Source organism: Mustela putorius, unplaced genomic scaffold (genome assembly GCF_011764305.1).
Source record: "Mustela putorius furo isolate JIRA1106 unplaced genomic scaffold, ASM1176430v1.1 tig00000275_pilon_pilon_pilon, whole genome shotgun sequence".
Taxonomy (NCBI): Eukaryota; Metazoa; Chordata; class Mammalia; order Carnivora; family Mustelidae; genus Mustela; species Mustela putorius.
The window spans coordinates 3,080,752-3,096,375 of record NW_025421341.1 but is presented as its reverse complement, the minus strand read 5'-3'; the positions used below and the strand labels follow the sequence as shown (position 1 = coordinate 3,096,375).

Sequence of the window (15,624 nt, the reverse complement as noted above, 5' to 3'; positions counted from 1 at the left end):
CTTTGTTTTTAAAAAGTAAGTATTTTGAAGTCATTTTATAATTTCTGTATGAAATACATATTTCCTTTTTCTGCAGACTTCTTAATATTAAAAAAAGTGTATTTATAATAGAGATAATAATTGATGAATTTCTTTTTAAAATATTGTTTTGGCTTAAATTTTACCAAATGTGCTCTGTTTCTGGTCTTATATCCTATAAAACTTGTTTTTCTGAAATTTACTCAGAATTGCCTTAGCTTAACTATACTTAGTGTTATACAGTTGTAGGTTTGAGACTTAAAATACTGGTTATGTAATGGGTTAATTTGTGTTTAATAGTTCAGCAAACATATGTATAGCTTCCTAATTCAGTTGTTCAGTCAAGTCCTTTAGCTTGAATCACGTGGTACTAAGATATTCTGGTTAATCAAATATCCTAGTTAGTAAAGGGTTACCACAAGTACCATAGCATTCATCCAGTTGTCAGAGAATTAGAATCCAGGAAAATATGCTAAACAATAAAAATACACTTAATACAAATTAAAATTTGTGGTTCAGAGGATTCTTATAATAATATAAATGAATTTAGGTCAGTCATTATTAAAAAAATTAATGATTGAGGGAGGAGTCAAGATGGTGGAGAAGTAGCAGGCTGAGACTACTTCAGCTAGCAGGAGATCAGCTAGATAGCTTATCTAAAGATTGCAAACACCTGCAAATCCATCGGCAGATCGAAGAGAAGAACAGCAATTCTAGAAACAGAAAAACAACCACTTTCTGAAAGGTAGGACCGGCGGAGAAGTGAATCCAAAGCGACAGGAAGATAGACCCCGGGGGGAGGGGCCGGCTCCCCGCAAGCGGCGGAGCAATGGAGCACAAAATCGGGACTTACAAAAGTCTGTTCCGCTGAGGGACATAGCTCCAGAGGCTAAACCAGGGCGAAGCCCACGTGAGGTCAGCGTGGCCTCAGGTCCCGCAGGGTCACAGAAGGATCGGGGGTGTCTGAGTGTCACAGAGCTTGCGGGTATTGGAACGGGGAAGCCGGCTACAGAGACAGAGCCGACAGTAAGATCACAGCTCGGGGTTACCTTGAACCGGTCGCAGGCTCGGTGAGCTCGGAGTGCGGCCGGAGGTCAGGCAGATGGGAATTACTGGGCGCTGTTCTCTGAGGGCGCACTGAGGAGTGGGGCCCCGGGCTCTCGTCTCCTCCGGGCCGGAGACCAGGAGGCCGCCATTTGTATTCCCGTCCTCCGGAACTCTACAGAAAGCACTCAGGGAACAAAAGCTCCTGAAAGCAAACCTGAGCGGATTACTGAGCCCGGCCCCTGGTAAGGGCGGTGCAATTCCGCCTGGGGCAAAGACACTTGAGAATCAATACAACAGGCCCCTCCCCAAGAAGATCAACAAGAAATCCAGCCAAGACCAAGTTCACCTACCAAGGAGTGCGGTTTCAATACCAAGGAGAGCAGCAGAATTCCAGAGAAGGAGAAAGCAAAGCACGGAACTCATGGCTTTCTCCCTGTGATTTTTTAGTCTTGCAGTTAATTTAATTTTTTTCTTTTTCATTTTTTTCTCTTCTTCTGCTAAAATTTTTTTGAACTTTTACCCTTTTCTTTTTTAACGTTTTTTAACTAGTTTATCTAATATATATATTTTTTCTTTTTTATGCCTTTCTTTATTCGTTTCCTTTTTTTAATTCTTTTCTTTCTTTCTTTCTTTCTTTCTTTTTGAACCTCTTTTTATCCCCTTTCTCCCCCCTCACAATTTGGGATCTCTTCTGATTTGGTTAAAGCATATTTTCCTGGGGTTGTTGCCACCCTTTTAGTATTTTACTTGCTTCTTCATATACTCTTATCTGGACAAAATGACAAGGCAGAAAAATTCACCACAAAAAAAAGAACAAGAGACAGTACCGAAGGCTAGGGACCTAATCAATACAGACATTGGTAATATGTCAGATCTAGAGTTCAGAATGACGATTCTCAAGGTTCTAGCCGGGCTCGAAAAAGGCATGGAAGATATTAGAGAAACCCTCTCGGGAGATATAAAAGCCCTTTCTGGAGAAATAAAAGAACTAAAATCTAACCAAGTTGAAATCAAAAAAGCTATTAATGAGGTGCAATCAAAAATGGAGGCTCTCACTGCTAGGATAAATGAGGCAGAAGAATTAGCGATATAGAAGACCAAATTACAGAGAATAAAGAAGCTGAGCAAAAGAGGGACAAACAGATACTGGACCACGAGGGGAGAATTCAAGAGATAAGTGACACCCTAAGACAAAACAACATTAGAATAATTGGGATTCCAGAAGAAGAAGAAAGAGAGAGGGGAGCAGAAGGTATACTGGAGATAATTATTGGGGAGAATTTCCCCAATATGGCAAAGGGAATGAGCATCAAAATTCAGGAGGTTCAGAGAACGCCCCTCAAAATCAATAAGAATAGGTCCACACACTGTCACCTAATAGTAAAATTTACAAGTCTTAGTGACAAAGAGAAAATCCTGAAAGCAGCCCGGGAAAAAAAGTCTGTAACATACAATGGTAAAAATATTAGATTGGCAGCTGACTTATCCACAGAGACCTGGCACACCAGAAAGAGCTGGCCTGATATTTTCAGAGCACTAAACGGGAAAAACATGCAGCCAAGAATACTATATCCAGCTAGGCTATCATTGAAAATAGAAGGACTTATCCACAGAGACCTGGCACACCAGAAAGAGCTGGCCGGATATTTTCAGAGCACTAAACGGGAAAAACATGCAGCCAAGAATACTATATCCAGCTAGGCTATCATTGAAAATAGAAGGAGAGATTAAAAGCTTCCAGGACAAACAAAAACTGAAAGAATGTGCAAACACCTAACCAGCTCTACAGGAAATATTGAAAGGGGTCCTCTAAGCAAAGAGAGAGCCTACAAGTGGTAGATCAGAAAGGAACAGAGACCATATACAGTAACAGTCACCTTACAGGCAATACAATGGCACTAAATTCATATCTCTCAATAGTTACCCTGAATGTTAATGGGCTAAATGCCCCAATCAAAAGACACAGGGTATCAGAATGGATAAAAAAACAAAACCCATCTATATGTTGCCACCAAGAAACTCATTTTAAGCCCGAAGACACCTCCAGATTTAAAGTGAGGGGGTAGAAAAGAATTTACCATGCTAATGGACATCAGAAGAAAGCAGGAGTGGCAATCCTTATATCAGATCAATTAGATTTTAAGCCAAAGACTGTAATAAGAGATGAGGAAGGACACTATATCATACTCAAAGGGTCTGTCCAACAAGAAGATCTAACAATTTTAAATATCTATGCCCCCAACGTGGGAGCAGCCAACTATATAAACCAATTAATAACAAAATCAAAGAAACACATCAACAATAATACAATAATAGTAGGGGACTTTAACACTCCCCTCACTGAAATGAACAGATCATCCAAGCAAAAGATCAACAAGGAAATAAAGGCCTTAAACGACACACTGGACCAGATAGACATCAGTTTCAGAACATTTCATCCCAAAGCAACAGAATACACATTCTTCTCTAGTGCACATGGAACATTCTCCAGAATAGGTCACATCCTCAGTCCTAAATCAGGACTCAACCAGTATCAAAAGATTGGGATCATTCCCTGCATATTTTCAGACTACAATGCTCTGAAGCTAGAACTCAAACACAAGAGGAAGTTTGGAAAGAACCCAAATACATGGAGACTAAACAGCATCCTTCTAAAGAATGAATGGTCAACCGGGAAATTAAAGAAGAATTGAAAAAAATCATGGAAACAAATGATAATGAAAATACAACGGTTGAAAATCTGTGGGACACAACAAAGGCAGTCCTGAGAGGAAAATATATAGCAGGACAAGCCTTTCTCAAGAAACAAGAAAGGTCTCAGGTACACAACCTAACCCTACACCTAAAGGAGCTAGAGAAAGAACAAGAAAGAAACTCTAAGCCCAGCAGGAGAAGAGAAATCATAAAGATCAGAGCAGAAATCAATGAAATAGAAACCAAAAAAAACAATAGAACAAATCAATGAAACTAGGAGCTGTTTCTTTGAAAGAATTAGTAAAATTGATAAACCCCTGGCCAGACTTATCAAAAAGAAAAGAGAAAGGACCCAAATAAATAAAATCATGAATGAAAGAGGAGAGATCTCAACTAACACCAAAGAAATACAAACTATTATAAGAACATACTGTGAGCAACTCTACGCCAACAAATTTGACAATCTGGAAGAAATGGATGCATTCCTAGAAACACATAAACTACCACAACTGAACCAGGAAGAAATAGAAAGCCTGAACAGACCCATAACCAGCAAGGAGATTGAAACAGTCATTAAAAATCTCCAAACAAACAAAATCCCAGGGCCAGACGGCTTCCCGGGGGAATTCTACCAAACATTTAAAGAACTAATTCCTATTCTTCTGAAACTGTTCCAAAAAATAGAAATGGAAGGAGAACTTCCAAACTCATTTTATGAGGCCAGCATCACCTTGATCCCAAAACCAGACAAGGATCCCATCAAAAAAGAGAGCTATAGACCAATATCCTTGATGAACACAGATGCGAAAATTCTCACCAAAATACTAGCCAATAGGATTCAACAGTACATTAAAAGGATTATTCACCACGACCAAGTGGGATTTATTCCAGGGCTGCAAGGTTGGTTCAACATCCGCAAATCAGTCAATGTGATACAACACATCAATAAAAGAAAGAACAAGAACCACATGATACTCTCAATAGATGCTGAAAAAGCATTTGACAAAGTACAGCATCCCTTCCTGATCAAAACTCTTCAAAGTGTAGGGATAGAGGGCACATACCTCAATATCATCAAAGCCATTTATGAAAAACCCACCGCAAAAATCATTCTCAATGGAGAAAAACTGAAAGCTTTTCCGCTAAGGTCAGGAACACAGCAGGGATGTCCATTATCACCACTGCTATTCAACATAGTACTAGAGGTCCTAGCCTCAGCAATCAGACAACAAAAGGAAATTAAAGGCATCCAAATCGGCAAAGAAGAAGTCAAATTATCACTCTTCGCAGATGATATGATACTATATGTGGAAAACCCAAAAGACTCCACTCCAAAACTGCTAGAACTTGTACAGGAATTCACTGAAGTGTCAGGATATAAAATCAATGCACAGAAATCAGTTGCATTTCTCTACACCAACAACAAGACAGAAGAAAGAGAAATTAAGGAGTCAATCCTATTTACAATTGCACCCCAAACCATAAGATACCTAGGAATAAACCTAACCAAAGAGGCTAAGAATCTATACTCAGAAAACTATAAAGTACTTATAAAAGAAATTGAGGAAGACACAAAGAAATGGAAAAATGTTCCATGCTCCTGGATTGGAAGAATAAATATTGTGAAAATGTCTATGCTACCTAAAGCAATCTACATATTTAATGCAGTTCCTATCGAAGTACCATCCATCTTTTTCAAAGAAATGGAACAAATAATTCTAAAATTTATATGGAACCAGAAAAGACCTCGAATAGCCAAAGGGATATTGAAAAAGAAAGCCAAAGTTGGTGGCATCACAATTCCGGACTTCAAGCTCTATTAAAAAGCTGTCATCATCAAGACAGCATGGTACTGGCACAAAAACAGACACATAGATCAATGGAACAAAATAGAGAGCCCAGAAATAGACCCTCAACTCTATGGTCAACTATCTTCAACAAAGCAGGGAAGAATGTCCAATGGAAAAAAGACAGCCTCTTCAATAAATGGTGCTGGGAAAATTGGACAGCCACATGCAGAAAAATGAAATTGGACCATTTCCTTACACCACACACGAAAATAGACTCAAAATGGATGAAGGACCTCAATGTGAGAAAGGAATCCATCAAAATCCTTGAGGAGAACACAGGCAGCAACCTCTTCGATCAACCTCAGCCGCAGCAACATCTTCCTAGGAACATCGCCAAAGGCAAGGGAAGCAAGGGCAAAAATGAACTATTGGGATTTCATCAAGATCAAAAGCTTTTGTACAGCAAAGGAAACAGTTAACAAAATCAAAACACAACTGACAGAATGGGAGAAGATATTTGCAAACGACATATCCGATAAAGAACTAGTGTCCAAAATCTATAAAGAACTTAGCAAACTCAACACCCAAAGAACAAATAATCCAATAAGAAATGGGCAGAAGACATGAACAGACATTTCTGCAAAGAAGACATCCAGATGGCCAACAGACACATGAAAAAGTGCTCCATATCACTCGGCATCAGGGAAATACAAATCAAAACCACAATGAGATATCACCTCACACCAGTCAGAATGGCTAAAATCAACAAATCAGGAAATGACAGATGCTGGTGAGGATGTGCAGAAAGGGGAACCCTCCTACACTGTTGGTGGGAATGCAAACTGGTGCAACCACTCTGGAAAACAGCATGTAGATTCCTCAAAATGTTGAAAGTAGAACTGCCCTATGACCCAGCAATTGCACTACTGGGTATTTACCCTAAAGATACAAACGTAGTGATCCGAAGGGGCACGTGCACCCGAATGTTTATAGCAGCAATGTCCACAATAGCCAAACTATGGAAAGAACCTAGATGTCCATCAAGAGATGAATGGATCAAGAAGATGTGGTATATATACACAATGGAATACTATGCAACCATCAAAAGAAATGAAATCTTGCCATTTGCGACAACATGAATGGAACTAGAGCATATCATGCTTAGTGAAATAAGTCAAGCGGAGAAAGACAATTATCATATGATCTCCCTGATATGAGGAAGTGGTGATGCAACATGGGGGCTTAAGTGGGTTGGAGAAGAATCAATGAAACAAGATGGGATTGGGAGGGAGACAAACCATAAGTGACTCTTAATCTCACAAAACAAACTGAGGGTTGCTGGGAGGAGGGGGGTTTGGAGAAGGGGGATGTGGTTATGGACATTGGGGAGGGTATGTGCTTTGGTGAGTTCTGTGAAGTGTGTCAACCTGGCGATTCACAGACCTGTACCCCTGGAGATAAAAATATATTTTTATAAAAAATTAAAAATTAAAAAAAAATTAATGATTATGTGTAGAGATGCACAGAAGTGCTTAGTTTAATAAAATGTGAACTAGAAGGCTTTAGGAGAAATAACCTTTTTTTTTTTTTAAACTAGGTGACAGTTAAGACTTCCTTTTCACAAATACTTGGACAGGTAAGTGATTCCTGTTTGATTATGGGTTGCCTTAATCATATTATAAGGCAAGGGTTGCAGACTTTTTTCTGGGAAGGTCCAGATAATAAAATATTAACGAGCTAAATATGGTCTCTTGCTGCTGGAATTTTTGCAGCTGCTTCTTTCTTTTTGACTTTTCTCCTTTTCCTTCTTTTTCCCTCTTCAGTAAAATCCAACACCAATTCTTGGCAGACAAATCTTAGTTGGCCATGCCTGGCTTTAAGGTGATGCTTTCATTCCTAGAGATGAGAGCTGATTCCTGATAGTCAAATTAGTGTTTTTGGCTAATTGAATGTCATATTAAGATTTCATGTTGCACATACTATGCTATAATTCATAGTCCAGTAAAATTTGTAGGCTCTGTTACATAAACACACATTTTCAAATAACTTTTTATGTTGTATGTGCTTAATCTGTAAAATAAAAAGTAAATTATATTAAAAATAAACATGTTGAAATACTTTAAATTTTCTATTTTTTGAGTTGAAATACTTTAAATTTACTGTTGCTTTAGTTCATAAGCAAATAGTGTTATAAAATAATTTATTGTGGGTGTCTCGTTGACTCTGTGGGTTAAGTCACTGCCTTTGGCTCAAGCCATGATCCCAGAGTCCTAGGACCAAGTCCCATATGGGGCTTCCCCTGCTCTGCAGGGAATCTGCTTCTCCTTATTCCCTCTGCCTTCCAACTCCCTCTGCTTGTGCTCTGACTCTCTCTCACTCTCTCTTACTCAACATCATTATAATTTGCGGAATTGTATAACCTGACATGAGTAATAATATTAATTAATCAAAAATTATATCTCATTTTAAAACTCACAAAAGTTTTATTGTGTCTTCTATTATTTTTTATTTTTTTGTTGTGGCATAGCATAGCAGAATTTTAAAAATTTAAGTCCTTTAACTGTAATTATAAAACTCACAAATCAAATTAACCCAGAAATTTTTTTAATACTTTTTTTTTTAAGATTTTATTTATTTATTTCACAGAGATCACAAGTAGGCAGCGAGGCAGGCAGAGAGAGCGGGAAGCAGGCTCCCTGCTGGGCAGAGAACCCGATGCGGGCTCCATCCTAGGACCTTGAGATCATGACCTGAGCTGAAGGCAGAGGCTTTAACCCACTTAGCCACTCAGGTGCCCCTAACCCAGAAATTTTTTATATGCATTATCTCATTTGATTCTCACAACAATCTGGTGAGAACTAGATTGTGATTATTATTAAATCTGTGAACATTAGAAAATTCTAAGTTCATATGTAAAATGTGCTACATTAGAAAGAGAAGATTAAATGGTATAAATTGGAAGAGTAGTACCATGGATAGTTATAATAAATTATCTAGCTTGTTAAGGGACCTTTTTTAAGAAAAATTATAGGGGATGGGTTGAAAAAAAAAAAAGAAAAATTATGTCTTGGCATATAGAGGAAGAATTGATGCTATTATATTTTTAGTATGTCCAAAAGGCATGTTACTGTATACAGTGGTATGGGCTGAAAAATAGCATACTGTCTCATCCATATCATCCCTAGGGCTCATAATTCAGAGTAGTGACAGGAAAAGTCAAGTTATTTTGATACTTGATAGCCAAGCATAATTATATGTCCATCAAATAAGGACATACTAATATTCTTGTTAAGACATGGAAATTGATCTAAAAAACAAAGATATGTAGGTATTACAGGATCAAAGGTGGGTACTTTTTTAAATGTCAAAGAATTTGTGGTAATTAAGTCTTTCCCAAATTACTGAAAGATATGATGCTCTTGCTTCATGTTTGTTTAAAAATTTAGCTTGAGAATGGGAGAATGAATTGATGTAGTATATATTATTCATCTTTTAAAAATAATACATATTTTCATTGTTGCTGATTCAGTCAAAGAAGACTGAGAATAGGAATAAAGAGAAACAACTTGGGAGAATCTTTAGACTTTGCTTAGTTAATTTTCCATCAAATTAGTTTTTTTCTTTCTTTCTTTCTTTTTTACAGAAAAAGGAGAGAAAAATATTTACATGTTCTTTAGTCTATTCTAATGAAAGAGGGCAAAGAATAAAGCTGAAATTACTTTCTCAAGAGAATTATAAAAACTAGTAAGTCATTTCTATATAGGAATGAAGACTAATATTGCTAAATCTTTAGATTTTAAGAGAAACTGGAAATCTAGAGTTTTAGATAAAACTTTTTAAATTTTTTAAATGTTGGCATCTAATTTGAAATGTAAAGAAATACTGTGCCAAATACTAAACCAAATCAAGCGTCTACAATTTGAATATGTTCCATAGTGGCCAGTTTATGATTGTGGATTTTGTCATATCTTATACGAGCTGTGGCTGTAGCCGAGTAGAATAGTTAATACTCACAACAGTGATAGCCATTACAAGGAACTGCCATGTTCAGAATACTATAATAGAAACTCCTAGAAGATTTCCAAAGACAGTGAAGAGTATCAAAGGTTAATAATAACAGCTGTTTTCTGATCACCTACCTGTGCCAGTTACTGTGCCAAATGCTTTATACAACTGAACACATTTAAGCCTCAAACTCCCTGTGAGATAAGTGCTATTTATCTCCATTTTGTAAATAAAGGCACAGGGAGAAGGGGGGGTAAAGTAACATGTCCAAGGACACAGAGCTAGCGAGAGGCAGAGCTATAATCTAAATCCAGAAGGCTGACTGTAAGCCTGCTATGCTGCTCAACTTCTGTACTGTTTTCTTTTCTTATCTTTTTAAAAATTATTTAGAAATTTTAATGCTTCTGATAACATTTCCTTATATAATAAAACTATTTAGATAATGTCATATCTAGATAGTATTCGATATATTTTTAAATGTAATATTTTTATTTTTATTTTTTTTTTTTTAAGATTTTATTTATTTGTCAGAGAGAGGGAAAGAGAGCGAGCACAGGCAGACAGAATGGCAGGCAGAGGCAGAGGGAGAAGCAGGCTCCCTGCCGAGCAAGGAGCCCGATGTGGGACTCGATCCCAGGACGCTGGGATCATGACCTGAGCCGAAGGCAGCTGCTTAACCAACTGAGCCACCCAGGCGTCCCTAAATGTAATATTTTTAAATTCAGTTTTGCTGTAAGAAAAGAGTCACATCAAAATTCAGAAACAGAATTGTTGTGGGGAAAAACCCCACTTTAGATTCCAGGCTTAAAAATTTAAATTATACATTGAGAAATCTATGTTACACATTTAAAAATGATGATGAAACTATTTATATTTATGGCTTTATTATTATATTAATTTGATATTGCCGCTATAAGAAATTACCACAAACTTAGTGTTTTTACACAAATTCATTATCCTATAGTTCTGGAGATCAGAAATTGAAAATGGGTTTCCAGTAAAGATGTTAGGTGTTAGCAGGGTTGTGTTTCTTTTTTCTTTTTTTCTTTATTCTTCTTCTTCTTTTTTTTTTTTTTAGATTTTATTATTTATTTGACAGAGAGAGAGACAGAGAGGGCATGCAAGTAGGGGAAGTGAGAAAGGGAAAAGCAGGCATCCTGCTCAGCAGGAAGCCTGATGCGAGGCTCAGTCCCAGGACCCTGGGATCATGGCACAGGGAGTTCTAGTTTCAAAGGCAGATGGTTAATGACTGACCCACCCAGGTGCCCAGGGTTGTGTTTCTTCCGGACACTCTGGGAAATCACGTTTGTTTGCCATTTCCAGCTTCTATAGGCTGCCTGCACTTCTTGACTTGTCCCTTCCTTCTTCTTCAAACCCAGCAATGGCAAGTAGGGCCTTCTTATATCAAATCATTGTGAATCTGACTCTTCTCTTTTCCTGCCTCCCAGGACCATTGGCATATAGTTGCTCATAATATGTTCTTATGATTGTATAATTTCTTTGGTGTTGGTTGTGATCTCTCCTCTTTCATTCATGATTTTATTAATTTGGGTTCTTTCTCTTCTCTTTTTGATAGGTCTGGCTAGGGGTTCAATCTTAAATTCTTTCAGAGAACCAGCTCCTAGTTTGGCTGATCTGTTCTACTGTTCTTTTGGTTTTTATTTCATTGATTTCTGTTGCTCTTTAATTTCTCTTCTCCTGCTGGGTTTAGGCTTTTTTTGCTGTTCTTTCCCAGCTCCTTTAGGTATAGGTAGGGTCAGGTTGTAGACTTGAGACCTTTCCTGTTTCTTGAGAAAGGCTTGGACCTTTCCTGTTTCTTGTATTTTCTTAGAAAATACATCTTTGCTGTATCCCAAAGATTTTGAACAGTTGTGTTTTCATTTTCATTTGCTTTCATGAATTTTTTAATTCTTTAATTTCGTGGTTGACCCATTCATTCTTTAGTAGGATACTCTTTAGCCTCCATGAATCTGAGTTCTTTCCAACTTTCCTCTTGTGATTGAGTTCTAGTTTCAAAGCATTGTGGTCCGAAATTATGCAGAGAATGATCCCAGTCTTTTGGTACCATTTGAGACCTGATTTGTGACCCAGGATGTGATCTGTTCTGGAGAATGTTCCAAGTGCACTGGAGAAGAATGTGTACTCTTTTGCTTTGGGATGGTATGTTCTGAATATATCTGTGATGTCCATCTGGTTCAGTGTGTCATTTAAAGCCTTTATTTCCTTGTTGATCTTTTGCTTAGATGATATGTCCATTTCAGTGAGGGGGGTGTTAAAGTCCCCTACTATTATTGTATAACTGTTGATGTGTTTCTTTGATTTTGTTATTAATTCATTTATATAATTGGCTGCTCCCATGTTAGGGGCATAGATATTTTAAAACAGATGTTTAAAATTGTTAGATCTTCTTGTTGGACAGAACCTTTAATTATGTATGATGTAGTGTCCTTCCTCATCTCTTATTATAGTCTTTGGTTTAAAATCTAATTTGTCTGATATAAGGATTGCCACCCAGCTTTCTTCTGATGTCCATTAGAATGGTAAGTGTTTTTCCACCCCCTCACTTTAAGTCCAGAGGTGCCTTTGGGTCTAAATTGTGTCTCTTGCAGACAGCCTGTTGGTGGGTCTTGCTTTTTATTGAATCTGATACCTTTGTCTTTTGATTGGGGCATTTAGCCATTTACATTCAGGGTAACTGTTGAAAGTTAAGAATTTAGGGCCATTGTATTATCTGTAATGTGACTGTCACTGTATATTGTCTCTGTTCCTTTCTGGTCTGTGTTACTTTTAGGCTCTTTCTTGGCTTAGAGGACCCCTTTCAATATTGTCTGTAGGGCTGGTTTTGTGTTCTTGCAAATTCTTTCAGTTTTTGTTAATCTTGGAAGTTTTTTTTAATTTTTCATTCTATTTTCAGTGACAGCCTAGCTGGATATAGTTTTCTTGGCTGCATATTTTTCTCATTTAGTGCCTTGAATATATCATGCCAATCCATTCTGGCCTGCCAGGTCTCTGTGGATAGGTCTGCTGCCAATTTAATATTTCTACTGTTGTAGGTTACAGATCTCCTGTCCTGAGTTGCTTTCAAGATTTTCTCTTTGTCTCTGAGCCTTGTAAGTTTTACTATTAGATGACAGGGTGTTGGCCTATTTTTATTGATTTTGAGGGGGAATTCTCTTTGCTTCCTGGATTTTGATGCCTGTTTCCTTCCCCAAATTAGAAAATTCTTTTTCCATAACAATTTGCTCCAGTATACTTTCTGCCCCTCTCTCTCTTTCTTCTTCTGGGATCCCAGTTATTCTAATATTGTTTCATCTTATGGTATCACTTATCTCTCAAATTCTCACCTTGTGATCTAGTAGTTGTTTATCTCTCTTTTATCCAGCTTCTTTATTCTCCATCATTTGGTCTTCTATATCACTAATTCTCTCTTCTGCCTCATCTATCCTTGCAGTTAGAGCCTCCATTTTTTATTGTACCTCATTAATAGCCTTTTTTATTTCAATTTGGTTAGATTTTAGTTCTTTTATTTCTCCAGAAAGGGATTCTCTGGTATCTTCTATGCTTATATCAAGCCCAGCTAGTATCTTTATAATCATCATTCTGAACTCTAGTTCCAACATCTTACTAATGTCTGTATTGATTATGTCTCAGGCAGTTGGTACTACCTCTTGTTCTTTTTTTTTTGAGGTGAGTTTTCCCAGTTTGTCATTTTGTTCAGAGAAGAATAGATGAATAAGAGAACAAAATACTAAAACAACCCCCAGAATAATATACACTAAACAAATCAGAATAGACCCAAAACAGCGGGGTGGCAGGGGGGGGGGCAGTGGAGAAAGGCACCAAAAAAAAAAAAAAAGCATATGATCAGGCTGGTGAATAGAACAGAGCCACACACTAGATGTTGGTCTTTAGAAGAAACTGCCTCCCAAAATTTTAAAAAAAAAATTTATATATATATATACCAAAATAAGGGTAAGTACGATGAAGAGATGGAATATGACTATAAAGATGAAAATTAAAGATTTTATAAAAGTGATAAGAAGTTGGTTGAAAAAAGAAAAAAAAAAGATTAAAAAGGAGAGAATGTGATCAGGCTGGAGACTAGGACAAATCCATATACTAGATTTAGGATATATTTTGGTCTGTTGGAAGAAACTGTATCCCAAAAGTTTAAAGAAAGAAAAACTTAAATAATACAAAAAATAAGGTTAAATACAATGAAAGGATAGAATATAACTGTGAAAATGAAAATGAAAATGGATTTTTAAAAGGGAATTAAGATGTTGTTTGAAAAAAGAAGAAAAATTTTAAAAAATAGAAAAAGAAAAAAGAAAATTAAAAAACTAACTTTGAAAGACTAAAGAATCATGGGGGGAAAGCCATGAATTCTATGTGCTATATTCCTCTAGCACTGGAGTTTTGCAGTTCTCATTGTTTGGTAAACTTCGTCTTGGCTGATTGTTCTTGCTGATCTTCTGGAGCAGGGGCCTGTTGCAGTGATTCTCACATGTCTTTGCCTGATGCGGAATTGCACCACCCCTGCCAGGGGCCAGGCTAAGCAATCTGCTCAGGTTTGCTGTCTGTACCTTTTGTCCCCTGAAAGCTTTCCATACAGCTTTGGAGGATAAGAATGAAAGTGGTGGCCTCCCAATCTCTGGCCCCAGAGGAACTGAGAACTCAGGGCCCCCCTCCCCAGGGAGCCTTCAGAGAAAAGCAATCACTCCTGTCTCCCTGGTTTCCGGCCCCACTCCATGCTCACCTGGCCTGTGTGACCGAGCATTTCTGTCTCTGGCACACAACCCCATTTGGAATTTCCAAACCTAGCAGATTCCTGTGGTTTGCCCCCACACCACTCCTCCTGGGGAGGAAGGAAAGTCTCCCTGGACCTGCTGCTTGTTGGGTCCTTGCTCGAAGAATAGTGGCCCAACTGTGCCACGGATTGTGGTTTAAGGCAGCCCTGAGCTGAGAGCCCACTCTTCAGCTCCATCTTTGCAGCCAGCTTCCCTGCTCCAATATTTGGGACCTCTGCCCGAGTTCTGCCCAGTCTTTCTGTGACCCTGAGAGTCCTGAGACCACACTGTCCCAGGGAGGATTCTACCCCCGGCTTAGCTACTAGAGCGACGTCCCTCAGTGGAGCAGACTTCTAAAAGTTCAGATTTTGTGCTCTGCTGCTCTTTCGCTTGCTGGTAGCCAGTTGATGGAAGCTCCCTCCCCCCGTGGTGTATCTTCCAAATTATTGCCTCAGATTCACTTCTCCACACGTCCTACCTTCTAGAAGGTGGCTACTTTTCTGTTCATAGAATTGCTGCTATTCTTCAATCCCCTGTTGAGTTTGTAGTAGTTCAGAATGGTTTGATAACTATCTAGCTAAATTCCTGGAACCAGATGAAATTTAAGTCTCCTACTCCTCTACCATTTCTCCTCCCCCTCTCCTTTTTTTTTTTTAAAGATTTTATTTATTTATTTGACAGACAGAGATCACAAGTAGGCAGAGAGGCAGGCAGAGAGAGAGCTGGGAGAAGCAGGCCCCCTGCTGAGCAGAGAGCCTTATGCAGAACTCAATCCCAGGAACCTGGGATCAACCCGATGAGTCACCCAGGCGCCCTTCCTTTTTTCTTTTTTAAGATTTATTTAGGAGCGCAAGTGTGTGCAGTGCACGCGTACACACACAGGAGAGAACCTCAAGCAGACTCCCTGCTAAGTGGGGTACCCCCCCCCATGGGGTCTCCACCTCGGGCTCAACCCCACGACCCTTGAGATCATGACCTGAGCGAAAATCAGTCAGATGCTTAACCAGCGAGCCACCCAGGCACCCCTGTTTCTGTACTCTTGATAACTAAAGTATGCTATATGTTTTCTACCAGGTCATTAGCAGGCATTGAGTATCATTTAATTTTTAAAACTCTATAGCTAAAAAATGCTAACCATTTAATTTTTAAAACTTTATAGCTAAAAATGCTAACCATTATTTGAGCTTTCCATGAGTCATAATCAGTCATTGTAGATTATAATAACGAATACAATAATGAAAACACTTGAAATGTTGCAAGGAATCTCAAAGTATGACACA

The 15,624-nt window shown here is 38.2% G+C and overlaps 1 protein-coding gene across 1 annotated transcript in view; it reads left to right on the top strand.

Annotated features, from left to right (window-relative positions):
* PGAP1 (post-GPI attachment to proteins inositol deacylase 1) overlaps window positions 1-15,624 on the top strand; it is an 86,684-nt gene that overhangs the window by 52,379 nt on the left and 18,681 nt on the right. Inside the window, exon 20 of the mRNA XM_004772157.3 lies at window positions 7,147-7,185. Coding sequence (XP_004772214.1) covers window positions 7,147-7,185 — 39 coding nt within the window. The remainder of the gene's footprint in view (window positions 1-7,146; window positions 7,186-15,624) is intronic.